The sequence below is a fragment of the Borostomias antarcticus genome (genome assembly GCF_949987555.1).
Source record: "Borostomias antarcticus genome assembly, chromosome: 16".
Lineage (NCBI taxonomy): Eukaryota > Metazoa > Chordata > Actinopteri > Stomiiformes > Stomiidae > Borostomias > Borostomias antarcticus.
The window spans coordinates 9,930,030-9,949,026 of NC_140249.1; the positions used below are offsets into that span (position 1 = coordinate 9,930,030).

Below are 18,997 nucleotides of genomic sequence, written 5' to 3' on the forward strand. Positions count from 1 at the left end.
TACTCAGTGTTTAGGATATACTCAGTATTTAGGGTATACTCAGTATTTAGGATATACTCAGTATTTAGGATATACTTCAGTATTTAGGATATACTCAGTATTCAGGATATACTCAGTATTCAGGATATACTCAGTATTCAGGATATACTCAGTATTTAGGATATACTCAGTATCCAGGATATACTCAGTGTTTAGGATATACTCAGTATTTAGGGTATACTCAGTATTTAGGATATACTCAGTATTTAGGATATACTTCAGTATCCAGGATATACTCAGTATTCAGGATATACTCAGTATTTAGGGTATACTCAGTATTTAGGATATACTCAGTATTTAGAAGATACTCAGTATTCAGGATATACTCAGTATTTAGGATATACTCAGTATTCAGGATATACTCAGTATTCAGGATATACTCAGTATTTAGGGTATATTCAGTATTCAGGATATACTCAGTGTTTAGAATATACTCAGTATTTAGGATATACTCAGTATTCAGGATATACTCAGCGTTTAGGATATACTCAGTATTCTGGAGATACTCAGTATTCTGGAGATACTCAGTGTTTAGGATATACTCAGTGTTTAGGATATACTCAGTGTTTAGGATATACTCAGTATTCAGGATATACTCAGTGTTTAGGATATACTCAGTATTCAGGATATACTCAGTGTTTAGGATATACTCAGTATTCTGGAGATACTCAGTATTCTGGAGATACTCAGTGTTTAGGATATACTCAGTATTCAGGATATACTCAGTATTCAGGATATACTCAGTATTCAGGATATACTCAGTATTAAGGATATACTCAGTATTCAGGATATACTCAGTATCCAGGATATACTCAGTATTCAGGATATACTCAGTGTTTAGGATATACTCAGTATTCTGGAGATACTCAGTGTTTAGGAGATACTCAGTATTCTGGAGATACTCAGTGTTTAGGAGATACTCAGTATTCTGGAGATACTCAGTATTCAGGATATACTCAGTGTTTAGGATATACTCAGTATTCAGGATATACTCAGTATTTAGGAGATACTCAGTGTTTAGGAGATACTCAGTGTTTAGGAGATACTCAGTATTCAGGATATACTCAGTATTCTGGAGATACTCAGTGTTTAGGAGATACTCAGTGTTTAGGAGATACTCAGTGTTTAGGAGATACTCAGTATTCAGGATATACTCAGTATTCTGGAGATACTCAGTATTCAGGATATACTCAGTGTTTAGGATATACTCAGTATTTAGGAGATACTCAGTGTTTAGGATATACTCAGTATTTAGGAGATACTCAGTGTTTAGGATATACTCAGTATTCAGGATATACTCAGTGTTTAGGATATACTCAGTATTCTGGAGATACTCAGTGTTTAGGAGATACTCAGTGTTTAGGAGATACTCAGTATTCAGGATATACTCAGTATTCAGGATATACTCAGTATTCTGGAGATACTCAGTATTCAGGATATACTCAGTATTCTGGAGATACTCAGTGTTTAGGAGATACTCAGTGTTTAGGAGATACTCAGTGTTTAGGAGATACTCAGTGTTTAGGAGATAGTCAGTGTTTAGGAGATACTCAGTGTTTAGGAGATACTCAGCAGAGACATGTGAGTCAATTGGAGGCTGGTCCAGTTTTATGAGTCTGCTTCCCTGGTGTGTGCATGTGTGTGAGGGAGTGTGTGTGTGTGTGTGTGTGTGTGTGTGTGTGTGTGTGTGTGTGTGTGAGTGAGGGAGTGTGCGTGTGTGAGGGCGTGTGTGTGTGTGTGTGTGTGTGTGTGTGTGTGTGTGTGTGTGTGTATGTGTGTGCGTGTGTTTGAGTGAGGGAGTGTGCGTGTGTGTGTGTGTGTGTGTGTGTGTGTGTGTGGGTGTGTGTGTGCAGGGTCTGGAGGTTATTTAGTGGGCTCTCAGAACATCTGAATGTAGTTAGCGTTAGCGTCTGTCTGGCTCCTATGCTGGGCTGGGAGAGACAGAGGTCCTGTGTCGCAGGAAGCATCACTACCTTCCTATAAGTGTCCCCTTCCCCACGGGGCTGTCCTTCCTGTGTTGATGTGGCAGCAGGACTCATAGCCTTCAGCTTACAGTCTCCTGTGTGTGTGTGTGTGTGTGTGTGTGTGTGTGTGTGTGTGTGCAGCTGCTGAAGTTTGTCCCAGAGAAGAGCGATGTTGACCTGCTGGAGGAACACAAACATGAGCTGGAGAGGATGGCCAAGGCGGACCGCTTCCTCTACGAGATGAGCAGGTACGGAGAGTGTGTGTGAGAGAGAGAGAGAGAGAGGGGGGGGTTGTTACCCTGTGGTCAAACTGGGTAGGTAGAGGGTTATTTTGATCCATAATACAAATTTGGCCCTTTTAGAAATCAAACCTACAACGTTTGTAGGTAATAAGTCGTTTTGAGAACCAATGGTTCTGGAGGCTAGTGGCCCATAGGGCAGGAGCCTGTCTCCTGTTTCCTTAGCGTGAGGCAGCTTGATGTACCAGTACACGCCCTGGACATGGTGCTAGTATGTCCCAGGGACTTACCCCCAATCCAACCAAGCTGAGGGAGGCATTGGGTACCATTGTTTATAGTCTTTGCTATGACTCGTCTGGGAATCGAACCCTCAACCTCCTAATCTCAGGGCGGGCACTCTAACCACAGGGCTACTGAGCTGATTAGATTGATACCACAGCCCAGGTGGGTGCTGGTACCAGGTTAGATGCGTGTTGGAGGGCTGGCCTGCTGTTGCAGGAGTGGGCTGCGGTTGTTTCCATCATGTAACGCGCTGACGACGGATCCTGGGATTACTTCTCAGACTTCCTTCCTGCCTCTGGCTGCCTCGGCCCTGTCATCTGTCTTGTTACTTCCTGTAAACACGGGCGCCATGGCAACAGCACCTGAGGGAACGAGGCAGACAGACGGACAGGATCCTTGTGAATGTGTTGTGGGTCTGTCACTGTGGGATCCTCAGTCATCAAGGTCGTTTGGGGAAGATAGGTATTTGGTTTGCTGAAAGACCCACACAGGGAAAAAAACCAAGGTTGCAGAAAGCGAATCATATTCTGTTGATCATCTCTCAGCTAAAACACTTAAATACGTTTCTTTTTTCATGGTCTCAACCGTATGTTAGCTCTAACTGCATATTATATCTCTAGTGGAATGTTGTTTGTGTGTCAGAGGTGGTTTGGAGAGTTCTGGTCATGTGATGAAGTGGCCTGGGGAGAGTTGCAAGCCCACATGTCACCCCAGAACCACATGTGTGTCGTCCCGGGGTCCCGTGGTGGACCCCTGGGCTGGATAGCTGGGCGGAGCCGGGGTTTGATCTCCAACGGTCACATCTGGTCAGTCCTTATGAAAGGTTGCGTTTGATCCTCTCCTCCCACCCAGAATCAACCACTACCAACAGAGACTGCAGTCTCTCTACTTCAAGAAGAAGTTCGCCGAGAGGATCGCTGAGGTCAAACCCAAAGTTGAAGGTACGCTCTCATTACATGGTCACATGGTCCGCCGCCAAACCATGACTTCCACCAGGGGGATTGTGTGGTTTTTTTTGGGTCCCCCCAAAAATAAGATTCTCTCTCTCTCTCTTTGTCTCTGTCTTTCCTCTCTGTCTCTCTCTCCCCCCACACACACACACGCATACACACACACACACACACACGCACACACACACACACACACACACACACACACACACACACACACCCACCCAGCCCTGAGCCGGGCCTGTCAGGAGGTCCTACAGAGCCGTAACCTGCGCCAGCTGTTGGAGGTGGTTCTGGCGTTCGGGAACTACATGAATAAGGGCCAGAGAGGGAACGCCTACGGCTTCAAGGTCTCCTCACTCAACAAGATCGCCGACACCAAGTCCAGCATCGACAAGTAAGCCAGCGCGCCGTTCTGGTTCTGCTGTGTGGGGACGGACCCGGCCCAGTCAGGATGTCCTTGTGTGTCCCCGGCCAGAGGACAGGCTAGAGGAAGAGGAAGGGTCTGTTGGTTGTTTGTTTGAACAGAGACGTTTTGAAAAATACATTACATGATATTACATTACAGTCGTTTAGCAGACGCTTTTATCCAAAGCCAATTACAATAACATTGCATTTCACGTAGGAAATCAGTGTACTACTACTCGCCAGAACTCACAAGTGTATCTCCTTTCTAAACAAGTGACTAAGAGCATGAGTCATTTAGTCATCCTAAAATCCTAAAAATAGGATTGAAAGATTACAGTAGCTGAGTTGAGTTGAGTGTGCGTGTCTCTCCGCCTGTGTCCCCCCCGTCTCATCCTAATGGTCTCTCTCTGCCCCCCCCTCCCTCAGGAACATCACCCTGCTCCACTACCTGATCACCATCCTGGAGCAGAAGTACCCCAAGGTGGCTGTGTTCCAGGAGGAGCTCCAGAACGTTCCGGAGGCCGCCAAAGTCAAGTAAGCACAGGAACCCGTCATGATCGGTCGACTGATAGACAAGACTGAACCCAGACTAACTCACGTCGCCACATGGCGAAGTTCCCGCTGTTTAAAGCGTTTTATGGAGATGACTGCGAGGAAGTTTGCTCATAAACGAGTCCAGTCAGAGGAGCTGACCGGAGCTGAGTCATGGCGGTCAGAGATGTGTGTGGCGCAGTGGCTCCACCAACAGATGGTTTGTAATCATTTCCCTGTGAATAAATTCTCCTCTTCCCTCTCTAATCTCTCTCTCTGTCTCCCTCTCTCTCTCTCTCTCTGCCCTATCTATCTCATCCTTATCCCTCCCTTTCCTCTTCCTGTCTTGCGTCTCATCCCTCCTCCTCTCCTCTCCTCTCCTCTCCTCTCCTCTCCTCTCCTCTCCTCTCCTCTCCTCTCCTCTCCTCTCCTCTCCTCTCCTCTCCTCTCCTCTCCTCTCCTCTCCTCTCCTCTCCTCTCCTCTCCTCTCCCCTCCCCTCCCCTCCCCTCCCCTCTCCTCTCCTCTCTCCTCTCCTCCCCAGTATGACGGAGTTGGAGAAGGACATCAACAACCTGCGCTCTGGTCTGAAGGCTGTGGAGACGGTGAGTGACCAGACTATGTTTCTACCCTGAAGCACTCATAGAACCATGAACATTAGAACCGTGAACATTAGAACCATGAACATCAGAACCGTGAACATCAGAACCGTGAACATCAGAACCATGAACATCAGAACCGTGAACATCAGAACCGTGAACATCAGAACCGTGAACATTAGAACCATGAACATTACAACCATGAACGTCAGAACCGTGAACATCAGAACCGTGAACATCAGAACAGTGAACATTAGAACCGTGAACATCAGAACCGTGAACGTCAGACCCGTGAACGTCAGAACCGTGAACGTCAGAACCGTGAACAGCCAAACCGTGAACATCAGACCCGTGAATGTCAGAATCATGAACAGCAGAAGTGTGAACATCAGACCCGTGAACGTGAATACCCCTTTGGCGCTCATATCCCTCAGCGCGCAATGTCTACCAAATGTAATTTGTAGCCTAAATGCCACTTCAAAAAGCCTTAAACTTCACCACAAAAATGTGTCATTAGACACTTGGTTTAACTAGGGAATTGTTTAAATATGATCAGATGTTTTTCTGGTCATTTTAGTGCGTTTAAGGACAGATCCAGTCTTCCCCACGCTTCCCCAACATCGGAAAGTCATCAGTTTTATTTCCAGTGTTGAAACACGTTGAACAGGTTTTGGCATTCTGGGACAGAAATATAGTATGAGCAGTAACAACTCATAATATGAGGGGCAGAATTACGGCCTGAGTCATGTACAACTGCACACATTCTGCTGTAAATCATCATTACAACATGGCCTCTTTTGAATATAAAGCTTATATTCACTTTTGGAGAGATCCAGATTTTATGGCTGGAATGAGCTTTGCAGGAGTTGAGAATGTGTGTAAAGACATGTCCAATCATCACGCTGTGCCCACCTGACAACAGACACCAGGACTACTTCCTGTGCATGTCCCCTGAGACAGGAAACAGACCAGGACTACTTCCTGTGCATGTCCCCTGAGACAGGAAACAGACCTGAAGGACAGGGTGGGTGTTTATAAGACATGTATAGTAACAGCTCATATAATAAACTAGAAAATGATGGTTGTCACTGGAGTTAATCTCTGACTAAGGCTTCCTGGTCTGTCCAGTAGAAGTGAGCTTGCCTGGGAGGAGGGAGGGTGCCTGGGAGGAGGGAGGGGGCCTGGGAGGAGGGAGGGGGCCTGGGAGGAGGGATGGGGGCGGTCAGGTCTGTAGGGCTGCAGTCAGATGAGGTGGTGCAGTATGTTTTCTCTCCTATGGGAAGGAAATACTATTTGAATTACATTTCCATCAGCTCGTACGGCGAAACAAAATCGTATCCCTATTTCCTTGTCATAAAAAGTTTCATTTGTTTCATAACTGGCGTTTTCATGTAGTAAATTAATCGATTCAAAACAGATCACAAACAAGAAATCCCAAACGTACAGCATGATGTCAGTGTTGTGTAAAGATGGTTGATGTGTGAGAGGTTGGTGCCCAGCACGGCGTGAGCAACGACGGAACCGCTCTCCAACGGAAACGCCGCGCTTCAGGGCGGAGAGGCGGGGCTCGGAGCACGACGGTGGGAGGAGCTAGACCTGTCCCTCAGAGAGTGGGAGGAGCTAGACCTGGCCCTCAGAGAGTGGGAAGAGCTAGACCTGGGGCCTCATTTATAAACATTGCGTAGAATCCACGTAACTAAGTTAGCTTAGCTAAGTGATTACTAAAATATACGCACACAAAATCTCCGATTTATAAAACGCTGCGTATCACAACCCATGTTCACTCAGGCACGCCTACGCCAGCTGCCCTTTATAAATCACAATCAACACTTAACTTGGCGCACGTGAACGCGCGTTCTGATCACCCCAATTAACGCCCACAATTGCCTATAAATGGTCAGTGATACGCCTATACATATGCAACGACAAAGGAGCCGAGTGCAAAAGGCAGAAAGAGAAAGATACATTTTACCGATGCGAGGTGGAGGTATTGGTCAACGAGGTAGAGACGCCGCAAAAGGATCTTTTCGGAACGATGATTTCACATGTGCACGACTGATAGGAGAACCTGTTAGGCCTGAGTGGTCCCATTTAGATTATAATGAATTATCTATCATGCAGGCTATATTGGCATTCGTTTAGTGCGGTAGGCCTTATTAGGTGGCTGCTTATATCCAAACTGATAATCATTATACGCCTATAGTGTTGTTGCATGGGTAATGGTGTTTGGATCTATATTGCACGTAATCTAATGCTTCACAGGGTGGCCCATGAATAAATTGCCTAACTTATCAACGTATAAACGGGTCAATTTACAATGACATCCATAACAATGCAAACATGTAGGCCTATAGTTACTTCTTAAGGCAAGTATCCCCAATTTAACTGTACGACAGATCTGAGGGTTCTTTGCAGCAGCAAATTTGTGTATTTTCCGGGATATCATGCATTTCACATACTTTCTCAAAACATTCTGTAGGCATATATAGAAGCTGCGTGTTCTAATGGATGTTGCGGGATAGCCAAGCACATATTAGAACATCTGTGCCAAGTACCGGCATATCCAAGGCCCCGTGCGTCATGGCCTACTATAATCCAGCTATATCAGTGCTTGTATCGAGGTCTTGTAAATATATGGGGTCCATGGATGAGTTTCATGTGATTCTATAAAGCGTAATTATAGCTACACACATGACGATTCGGCAAATTAATAATCTAACTTGCTCCCTTGTGTTCTTACAACTTGGAGACGCATCACCTCCATGCGCTGTTTTGCGCACAGCTAATTCTACCAAAGCGGCATGTGAGCATTGGGATGACATGCGTTTTTAGGCCCACATTCCTCGTATGCCTGCTACATGACAATCATAAGACAATATGAGGATATATGATGATGTACAATATAGCCTAATGTAGCCTACAGTTGCCTCAAGTAGGACATTTCCATTCACCGTTGCTCAACATCATTGTAATTGCGGCTTGCCTCAGTGGTCATTCGGGTTTACATAAAAGCCTAATCAAATATAGGCTATAAATACATAAATACATTAACGAATGAATAGGTGGATAATTAAACATACGAATAAATAACTAAATAAACTAGAAAGTACATTTCCTGGAGAAAATGTGAGGTGGGCTAGCTGCTGCAGCTGTATGTAACAGCTACTGCTAGAACTACTATGGACCAGGCAATCTCCATGCACCTACCTCCGAAGACCGTGTGTCTCTAGCCCACTCAGGGGCTGAGTTGTGGGGTCTGTTGCGTGGACAGTGGCATGGTGGTGAGACTCCGCCCCCTCAGGTCAGAGCTGGTCGAGGACAGTGTACCCCTCTCCGGGCCACCTACCCGCCCACACCGGTGAAGACCATGTGTCTCTAGCCCACTCAGGGGCTGAGTTGTGGGGCCATGGCGTGGATAGTGGCGTGGGGGTGAGACTCCGCCCCCTCAGGTCAGAGCCAGTCAGGGACTGTGTAGCCCTCTATGGGCCACCTACCTGACTCAACCGGTGAAGACCGTGTGTCTCTAGCCCACTCAGGGGCTGAGTTGTGGGGCCCGTGGCGTGGATAGTGACGTGCTGGTTAGGCCCCGCCCCCTTGGGTCACAGCTAGTCTGGGACAGTACAGTGACCTCTGGGCAATTTCAATGCATCCACCAATGAAGACTGTGTCTCTAGCCCACTCAAGAGTTGAGTTGTGGGGCCCGTGGCGTGGATAGTGGCGTGGTGATGAGACTCCACCCCCTCAGGTCAGAGCCAGTCGGGGAGAGTGTACCCCTCTCCAGGCCACCTACCTGACTCCACCATGAAGACCTCCGGGCAGTCTCCTTGCACCCACTGGTGAAGACTGTGTGTCTAGCTCAATCAGGGGCTGAGTTGTGGGGTCTGTGGCGTGGTGGCGAGACCACCACGCCACCACGAAGAGAAAGAAAGAAAGAAAGAAAGAAAGAAAGAAGGAAGGATGGAAGGAAGAAGGAAGGATGGAAGGAAGGAAGGAAGGAAGGAAGGATGGAAGGAAGGATGGAAGGAAGGAAGGAAGGATGGAAGGAAGGATGGAAGGATGGAAGGAAGGAAGCAAGGATGGAAGGAAGGATGGAAGGATGGATGGAAGGAAGGAAGGATGGAATGATGCAAGGAAGGAAGGAAGGAGGGAAGGAAGGATGGATGGATGAAAGAAAGAAAGTAAGAAAGATGGTTGGATGGATGGATGGATGGATGAAAGAAAGAAAGAAAGAAAGAAAGAAAGATGGATGGATGGATGGATGAAAGAAAGAAAGAAGGATGGAAGAAAGAAAGAAAGAAAGATGGATGGATGGATGGATGGATGGATGGATGAAAGAAAGAAAGAAAGAAAGAAAGAAAGAAAGAAAGAAAGAAAGAAAGAAAGAAAGAAAGAAAGAAAGAAGGATGGATGGATGGAGTGATGAAAGAAAGAAAGAAAGAAAGAAAGAGGAAGGAAGGAAGGATGGAAGGAAGGAAAGAAAGGAAGGAAAGATGGAAGGATGGATGGAAGGAAGGAAAGGAAGGAAGGAAGGATGGATGGAAGGATGGAAGAAAGGATGGAAGGAAGGAAGGAAAGGATGGAAGGAAGGAAGGAAGGAAGGAAGGAAGGAAGGAAGGAAGGAAGGAAAGAAAGAAAGAAGGGAAGGAAGGATGGAAGGAAGGAAAGAAAGAAGGAAGGAAGGGAAGGAAGGATGGAAGGAAGGAAGGATGGAAGGAAGGAAGGAAGGGAAGGAAGGAAAGGAAGGAAAGGAAGGATGGAAGGAAGGAAGGAAGGAAGGAAAGAAAGAAAGAAAGAAGGAAGGATGGAAGTAAGGGAAGGATGGAAGGAAGGATGGAAGGAAGGAAGGAAAGGAATGAAGGATCGAAGGAAAGGAAGAAAGAAGGAAGGGAAGGAAGGATGGATGGAAGGATGGATGGAAGGAAGGAAAGAAAGGAGGAAGGAAGGAAAGAAAGGAGGAAGGAAGGATGGAAGGAAGGAAAGAAAGAAGGATGGAAGGAAGGGAAGGAAGGATGGAAGGAAGGAAGGAAGGAAGGAAGGATGGAAGGAAGGAAGGAAGGAAGGAAGGAAGGAAAGAAAGAAAGAAAGAAGGAAGGATGGAAGGAAGGGAAGGAAGGAAGGATGGAAGGAAGGATGGAAGGAAGGATGGATGGAAGGAAGGAAGGAAGGAAGGAAAGAAGGAAGGATGGAAGGAAGGGAAGGATGGAAGGAAGGATGGAAGGAAGGAAGGAAAGAAGGAAGGATGGAAGGAAGGGAAGGATGGAAGGAAGGAAGGATGGAAGGATGGAAGGAAGGAAAGAGAAGGAAGGGAAGGAAGGATGGAAGGAAGGAAGGAAAGAAAGCAAGAAGGAAGGAAGGAAGGAATGGAAGGAAGGAAGGAAGGATGGAAGGAAGGATGGAAGGATGGAAGGATGGAAGGATGGAAGGATGGAAGGAAGGAAGGAATGAATATGAATGCTACCACAGTAGTCAATAAAGGGTGCCTGTACAGAGAGCATGCACGTGTCCCCAAATTCAAATCCCAACTGACACTGAGCATCCTCTCATTCACTTCAATGGAAAGGCATGTTGGCTTCAGACAGCTCTCTCTCAAAAAGTATAAAGGTCACAGCCTAGATTTTGACACCGTATGAATCCTGAGAAAATGCTGAACATTTTAGGCTATTATATGTCCGTGTAGCTTAAAAACTGTAGGCATTGCGACAAGTTAGAAAAAGAGTAAAAATGCAAAATTAGCAGCTCAAAAGCTAGAGTGTGTTGCCATACGTTTCAATGAGGAGCGCAGTAGCCGAACAAATCGTCATACAGCGAAAACTATAAGTCATACGGCTTAGATACTTACATTGTACGAATCAGCACAGTTGTGTGAACATTTTGATGTATAATATGTGTGTGAGCTTTCAAAACTGTAGGAGTGCCAGCAGTTTACAAAATGTGTGAATATTTTCAAAGCAACTGCTGCCACCACTCTAAAAACATAAAATGTCTGAACATTCCAAAAGCATTTCAAGCAGTTTCAATAGGACAAAAAAATGTTTTAAAAGTTAAATTTCTTAAAAACTATAAAAAATATCAAAAATCTGAATGGATCCGTTCAAGAGCTGAACGTCATGAAAATGTTAAAGTTTGAATGAAGTTTCTAGCACAAAGTATGAAGAACTAGTTAACGTCCAAAAAAGCGGGGAGAATAATAATAATAAAGAAAGAAATAGTGGGAATATCACAAGTTGGGCTAGCTTCTGCAAGCTAGCCCACCTAACTAGAAAGTACATTTCCTGGAGAAAATGTGAGGTGGGCTAGCTGCTGTAGTTGTATGTAACAGCTACTGCTAGAACTACTACGGACCAGGCAATCTCCATGCACCCACCGGCGAAGACCCTGCGTCTCTAGCCCAATCAGGGGCTGAGTTGTGGGGTCTGTGGTGTGGACAGTGGCATGGTGGTGAGACTCCGCCCCCTCAGGTCAGATCTGGTCGAGGACAGTGTACCCCTCTCCGGGCCACATACCCGCCCGCACCGGTGAAGACCATGTGTCTCTAGCCCAATCAGGGGCTGAGTTGTGGGGCCCGTGGCGTGGTGGTGAGACTCCGCCCCCTCAGGTCAGAGCTGGTCGAGGACAGTGTACCCCTCTCCGGGCCACCTATCCGCCCGCACCGGTGAAGACCATGTGTCTCTAGCCCACTCGGGCTGAGTTGTGGGGCCGTGGCGTGGATAGTGGTGTGGGGGTGAGACTCCGCCCCCTCAGGTCAGAGCCAGTCAGGGACAGTGTAGCCCTCTCCGGGCCACCTACCTGACTCAACCGGTGCAGACCGTGTGTCTCTAGCCCACTCAGGGGCTGAGTTGTGGGGCCCGTGGCGTGGATAGTGGCGTGGTGGTTAGGCCCCGGCCCCTTGGGTCACAGCTAGTCGCGGACAGTACAGTGACCTCTGGGCAATTTCAATGCATCCACCAATGAAGACTGTGTCTCTAGCCCACTCAAGAGTTGAGTTGTGGGGCCCGTGGCGTGGATAGTGGCGTGGTGATGAGACTCCACCCCCTCAGGTCAGAGCCAGTCGGGGACAGTGTACCCCTCTCCGGGCCACCTACCTGACTCCACCATGAAGACCTCCGGGCAGTCTCCTTGCACCCACTGGTGAAGACTGTGTGTCTCTAGCTCAATCAGGGGCTGAGTTGTGGGGACTGTGGCGTGGTGGCGAGACCACCACGCCACCATGAAGAGAAAGAAAGAAAGAAAGAAAGAAAGAAAGAAAGAAAGAAAGAAAGAAAGAAAGAAAGAAACAAGGAAGGATGGAAGGAAGGATGGAAGGAAGGAAGAAAGGATGGAAGGAAGGAAGGAAGGATGGAAGGAAGGGTGGATGGATGGAAGGATGGATGGAAGGATGGAAGGAAGGATGGAAGCAAGGATGGAAGGAAGCAAGGATGGAAGGAAGGATGGAAGGATGGAAGGAAGGATGCAAGGAAGGAAGGAAGGATGGATGGATGAAAGAAAGAAAGAAAGAAAGATGGATGGATGGATGGATGAAAGAAAGAAGGATGGATGGAAGAAAGAAAGAAAGAAAGAAAGAAAGAAAGAAAGAAAGATGGATGGATGGATGGTTGGATGGATGAAAGAAGAAGAAAGAAAGAAAGAAAGAAAGAAAGAAAGAAAGAAAGAAAGAAAGAAAGAAAGAGAAAGAAAGAAAGATAGAAAGAAGGATGGATGGATGGATGGATGAAAGAAAGAAAGAAAAAGAAGGAAGGAAGGAAGGAAGGAAAGAAGGAAGGATGGAAGGAAGGAAGGAAGGAAATAAAGGAAGGATGGAAGGAAGGAAGGAAAGGAAGGAAGGAAGGAAGGATGGATGGATGGATGGATGGATGGAAGGAAGGATGGAAGGAAAGAAGGAAGGATGGAAGGATGGATGGAAAGGAAGGAAGGAAGGAAGGAAGGAAGGAAGGAAGGAAGGAAGGAAGGAAGGAAGGAAGGAAAGAAGGAAGGAAGGAAGGAAGGATGGAAGGAAGGAAGGAAGGATGGAAGGAAGGAAGGAAGGAAGGAAGGAAGGAAGGAAGGGAAGAAAGGAAGGATGGATGGAGGGAAGGAAGGAAAGAAGGATAGAAGGAAGGAAGTGAATGAATGAATATGAATGCTACCACAATAGTCATAAAAGGGTGCCTGTACAGAGAGCCTGCACATGTCCCCAAATTCAAATCCCAACTGACACTGTGAGCATCCTCTCATTCACTTCAATGGAAAGGCATGTCCGATTCAGACAGCTCTCTCTCAAAAAGTATAAATGTCACAGCCTAGATATTGACACCGTAGGAATCCTGAGAAAATGCTGAACATTTTAGGATAAGATATGTCCGTGTAGCTTAAAAACTGTAGGCATGGCGACGAGTTAGAAAAAGGGTAAAAATGCAAAATTAGCAGCTCAAAAGGTAGAGTGTGTGGGCCCATACGTTTCAATGGAGAGCGCAGTTGCCGAACAAATCGTCATACAGCGAAAATTATAAGTCACACGGCTTAGATACTTACATTGTACGAATCAGCACAGTTATGGGAACGTTTCGATATATAATATGTGTATGAGCTGTTAAAACTGTAGGCATAGCGACAAGTTAGAAAAAGAGTAAAAATGCAAAATTAGCAGCTCAAAAGCTAGAGTGCGTTGCCATACGTTTCAATGAGGAGCGCAGTTGCCGAACAAATCGTCATACAGCGAAAACTATAAGTCACACTGCTTAGATACTTACATTGTACGAATCAGCACAGTTGTGTGAATGTTTTGATGTATAATATGTGTGTGAGCTTTCAAAACTGTAGGAGTGCCAGCAGTTTACAAAATGTGTGAATATTTTCAAAGCAACTGCTGCCACCACTCTAAAAACATAAAATTTCTGAACATTCCAAAAGCATTTCAAGCAGTTTCAATAGGACAAAAAAATGTTTTAAAAGTTAAATTTCTTAAAAACTATAAAAAATATCAAAAATCTGAATGGATCCGTTCAAGAGCTGAACGTCATGAACATTTTAAAGTTTGAATGAAGTTTCTAGCACAAAGTATGAAGAACTAGTTAACGTCCAAAAAAGCGGGGAGAATAATAAAGAAAGAAATAGTGGGAATATCACAAGTTGGGCTAGCTTCTGCAAGCTAGCCCACCTAATGATTAACTGAATAAATATACTTCAACGCCGAATGCAACATTTGTTTGGTGCAGTATTGGCCTTATAGTTGTAGGCTATCGACATACGGAATCATTACTTTGATAAGCCTATAGGCTCGTGTCGTGTTGTGTTATCAACGTAATGTGGCTTTTATTCATATGCTACTGCCCGTGATGCTTCTCGGGATAGCCTATACATGAATAGGCCTACAACATAACATTATATTATGACACAAATGGGTCAATTCACAGACACATCCAAAGCAATGCCGACATTATTTCGTGATTAGGCTACGGTGGCGATTGATTCCGTTTAAACTGTGTGACACATTGGAGGGTTTCTTGCAGCGACCGATGTATTTATTATCAATATGTCATGTGTTTCGCAGACTTTCCCGAGTTTCATCCCTCTGCCATCGGAGTCGCGTTTTCCCCTTTCTCCAGAAACGTGCTTATCGTTGTTAAAGGAGGGTCGAAGTGTGCGTAGAGTTACGCACACCTTCCGCCAACTTATCGCTCAGCTCATTTTTTATAAATACCGAAACTTATGTAGAAAGTTGCTCAGCATGGGTTACGCACGCTTTTGTACTTACGCAACGTTTATAAATGAGGCCCCTGGTCCTCAGAGAGTGGGAGGAGCTAGACCTGGCCCTCAGAGAGTGCCGCCTTGTTCTAAACCCACCTGTCTCTTGTCCTGTGTGTCCTGTGTGTCCCGTGTGTCCCGTCTGTCCCGTGCTCAGGAGCTGGAGTTCCAGCGCGGTCGTCCCCAGGACTGCGGGGACAAGTTTGTGTCGGTGGTCAGCCAGTTCATCACGGTGGCCAGCTTCAGCTTCTCAGACGTGGAGGACTCCCTCACTGAGGCCAAGGAGCTGGTGAGACTGGGGGGGAGACCAGGGGGGGAGAGACCTGGGGGGGGGAGACCTGGGGAGAAGGTGACCTGGGGGGAGGAGACCTGGGGGGGAGGGGACCTGGGGGGAGGTGACATAGGGGGGGAGGAGACCTGGGGGGGAGGTGACCTGGGGGGGAGGAGACCTGGGGGGGAGGAGACCTGGGGGGGGGAGACCTGGGGAGAAGGTGACCTGGGAGGGGGAGACCTGGGGGGGAGGGGACCTGGGGGGGAGGAGACCTGGGGGGGAGGAGACCTGGGGGGGAGGTGACCTGGGGGGGAGGTGACCTGGGGGGGAGGAGACCTGGGGGGGAGGTGACCTGGGGGGGAGGAGACCTGGGGGGGAGGAGACCTGGGGGGGGGAGACCTGGGGGGAGGAGACCTGGGGGGGGAGGAGACCTGGGGGGGAGGAGACCTGGGGGGGAGGTGACCTGGGGGGGGGAGACCTGGGGGGAGGAGACCTGGGGGGGAGGTGACCTGGGGGGGAGGAGACCTGGGGGGGAGGAGACCTGGGGGGGAGGTGACCTGGGGGGGGAGGAGACCTGGGGGGGAGGTGACCTGGGGGGGGAGGAGACCTGGGGGGGAGGGGACCTGGGGGGGGAGGAGACCTGGGGGGGAGGTGACCTGGGGGGGAGGAGACCTGGGGGGGAGAGACCTGGGTGGGGGGGGGAGACATGGGGGTGTTGGGGGCAAGGTTGGGTGTGTTGGGGGCAGGGCTGGGGGGTAGGGGGCAGGGTTGGGGGTAGGGGGTGTTGGGGGAAGGGTTGGGGGTGTTGGGGGCAGGGCTGGGGGGTAGTAGTAGTTTCAGACATGCAGCCTGTGGTCGTGTGCAGTGTTTGGGTCAGCTGGCGTTACAGGATGGGGGCGTGTAACGGGGGGGGTGGGGATGGGGGCGTGTCCTAGGGGGGTGGGGATGGGGGCGTGTCCATCTCAGCCCCTCCCCTCAACCAAGGCCTCTGATAGAACCATAAAACCAGATTAGGAAGCTCTGACGTCCTGGCGCCAGAACCACACACTCATAAAGAACCACACACTCATAAAGGCTTCATAGCAGCGCTTTGAAGCAGCTGACCGTAAACTCAGACCTGACCAGTCCGTTGTGTGTGTGTGCGTGTGTGTGAGTGTGTGAGTGTGTGAGTGTGTGTGTGAGTGTGTGAGTGTGTGTGTGTGAGAGTGTGTGTTTGTGTGAGTGTGTGTTTGTGTGAGTGAGTGTTTGTGTGTGTGTGTGTGTGTGTGTGTGTGTGTGTGTGTGTGTGTGTGAGTGTGTGAGTGTGTGTGTGTGTGTGTGTGTCTTGGCCTTGCGGGACATAACTCACAGCTGTAAACGGGTCATGCTGGTGGTGTGTGGAGAGACCAGGGAGAGACCGTGGTAATGTTTAACAGAGAGGGATCAGAGATATCAGGTTCAAAGGCGCGGTGTCTCTCCTGGTCTCCCTCGCCCCCCCCCCCCCCCCCACACCCTGCACTCCCACCTGTCCTCCTCTGTCTCTCCTCCTCCTGTCCTCCTCCCCCATCTACCTCTGCCTCCTCTCTCCTCTCCTCCCTGCCTCCTCTCTCCTCTCTGCTCCTCCCTGCCTCCTCTACTCTGCTCCCCCCTGCCTCCTCTCTGCTCCCCCCTGCCTCCTCTCTCCTCTCCTCTCTGCTCCTCCCTGCCTCCTCTCTCCTCTCTGCTCCCCCCTGCCTCCTCTCTTCTCTCTGCTCCTCCCTGCCTCCTCCTCTCTCCTCTGCTCCTCCCTGCCTCCTCCTCTCCTCTCCCCCCTGCCTCCTCCTCTCCTCTCCTCCCTGCCCTGCTCCTCCAGTGAGGAGTCATGTGGACATGTGGAATGTGTTTGCTGCTGCTGGAGGAGCAGTTTATTTATGAGTCACACTACAGTAGTGGGGGAGCAGGAGCCCAGGTTAGGACTCGTTTACAGCTAGGTCACGCACACACACGCACACACACACATGCACACGCACGCACGCACACACACACACGCATGTGGGCACGCCTGTAACACACGTGGCTAGTTCCCAGGCTGAGAGCGTTCCTCTGGTCTGTGTAGTTGGTGCGGGCGGTGAAGCACTTCGGCGAGGACCCTCAGCGCATGCAGCCCGACGAGTTCTTCGGCATCTTCGACCAGTTCCTGCAGGCGTTCTCCGAGGCCAAGCAGGAGAACGACAACATGAGGAGGCGCAAGGAGGAGGACGAGCGCCGCGCACGCATGGAGGCCCAGGTACGACCCCTAGAGGTCAGAGGTCAACATCTGAGCCCTGAACCGCGTGCCACGCAGGGCCCAGGACATAGACCAGTCCTCCAGTACACAGACCAGTCCTCCAGGACACAGACCAGTCCCCCAGGACATAGACCAGTCCTCCAGGACATAGACCAGTCCTCCAGGACACAGACCAGCCGGGCAGAGAGCGCTTCCTGTCTCTCTCACAGAGCTGCAGTCTCTCTAACGCTCTCTCCTCTCCCCTCCTCCCTCCACTCTTCTTTCCTGTTCTCTGTCCTCTCTCTGCTCTACTCTCTCTCTTCTCTCCTCTCTCTCTCTTCTGTCTCTCTTCTCTCCTCTCTTTCTCTTCTCTCTCTTCTCTCTCTCTCCTCCCTCTCTCCTCTCCTCCCTCTCTCTCCTCTCCTCCCTCTCTCTCCTCACTCTCTCTCCTGTCCTCCCTCTCTCTCCTGTCCTCCCTCTCTCTCCTCCCTCTCTCTCCTGTCCTGTCCAGATGAAGGAGCAGAGGGAGAAGGAGCGGAAGGCCAAGAAGGCGAAGGAGAACTGTGAGGAGGACGGGGAGTTTGACGACCTGGTTTCAGCGCTGCGCTCCGGCGAGGTGTTCGACAAGGACCTGTCCAAGATGAAACGCAATCGCAAGCGCGTCAACAACCAGGGCGCCGACACCAGCCGCGAGCGCCCCGTCACCAAGCTCAACCACTAGTGGCTGGCTGGCTGGGTCCACCAATCACCACACTCTGACCTTTCACCTCTAGCTGGATCCACCAACCACCAAGATCCATGTCGTAGCTAGGGTGAAAGGTCACCAGACTTGACCTTTTAACCTTTGGCCTGGTGACCTTTCACCCTAGCTACGACATGGATCCACCAACCACCAAGATCCATGTCGTAGCTAGGGTGAAAGGTCACCAGACTTGACCTTTTAACCTTTGGCCTGGTTGCTGTTCTTGTGACAGAGGATCTATTCTCAGTAAGTCTACCTGGCTAAACACTAAACAACCCTGCAAACTGATGACTGCTGGAATGACCAAACACTAAACTTGACCCTTGAACTTTTGGGCTGAGACAAGCGGTCGTCCAAACTCTACTTCCTGACAGCTGACCGGTGACCGGCCTTCACCACACACATGTTCATGTAAACAAACGATATGCCTGCGCCTCACCAGTCTCCTGCTCTTCCTCTGTGGTGGAGCTCTGTCTCTTTGGGGCTATACTGCCCCCTGGTGGTGTAACACAGACTCCGAGTGGAGGCAGCCTAACCCACAGAAGGACACAGCTGGAGCGTATGAGAAAACAGGTGTCACTTCTACACCGATGGCCACCTCCTCAAACAGCTCAAAGTCATCTGCTATGTCACCAGAAAGCTCCCTGTTTGACGGTGTTGGTGGACGGTATTATAAGCGTGAGTTTAGCCGGTTCTCCCTGGTTCCGAGTCCCTCTCCCTGCTCCCCCCGGAGCTCGACCGCCCGGCGCCCCGGGCCCCTGTCTGTCTGTCTGTCTGGAAACAGACGAGTTCTAGAGACTTCCTGTCTCAGATCTGCCAAACAAACGTTAGAGGGGACTTTCTCCTAATAATAAGTTGTGATAATATACTGCCAAAAAAAACCTATTTTAAAGTGCTCTAGTGCGATTGACAGTGTTGTGGATGTGAGTGGTTAGGGACCGTAGGGCAGGTGCCCTCTAGGTGAACTATAGAAATTTGATTCAATGATTGATTGATTGTTTGATCAATTATTACTGTAGTATGCTAGGAC

At 48.9% G+C, this 18,997-nt stretch overlaps 1 protein-coding gene across 1 annotated transcript in view; it reads left to right on the plus strand.

Moving 5' to 3' along the window:
• LOC311319243 (disheveled-associated activator of morphogenesis 1-like) overlaps nucleotides 1-18,997 on the plus strand; it is a 33,991-nt gene extending 14,994 nt beyond the window's left edge. The window contains exons 13-21 of the mRNA XM_084450736.1: nucleotides 2,145-2,251; nucleotides 3,377-3,465; nucleotides 3,703-3,871; nucleotides 4,309-4,416; nucleotides 4,956-5,016; nucleotides 14,888-15,019; nucleotides 17,076-17,246; nucleotides 17,737-18,044; nucleotides 18,148-18,997. Of these exons, the coding sequence (XP_084306862.1) occupies nucleotides 2,145-2,251; nucleotides 3,377-3,465; nucleotides 3,703-3,871; nucleotides 4,309-4,416; nucleotides 4,956-5,016; nucleotides 14,888-15,019; nucleotides 17,076-17,246; nucleotides 17,737-17,946 (1,047 nt within the window). The 3' untranslated portion in view covers nucleotides 17,947-18,044; nucleotides 18,148-18,997. The remainder of the gene's footprint in view (nucleotides 1-2,144; nucleotides 2,252-3,376; nucleotides 3,466-3,702; nucleotides 3,872-4,308; nucleotides 4,417-4,955; nucleotides 5,017-14,887; nucleotides 15,020-17,075; nucleotides 17,247-17,736; nucleotides 18,045-18,147) is intronic.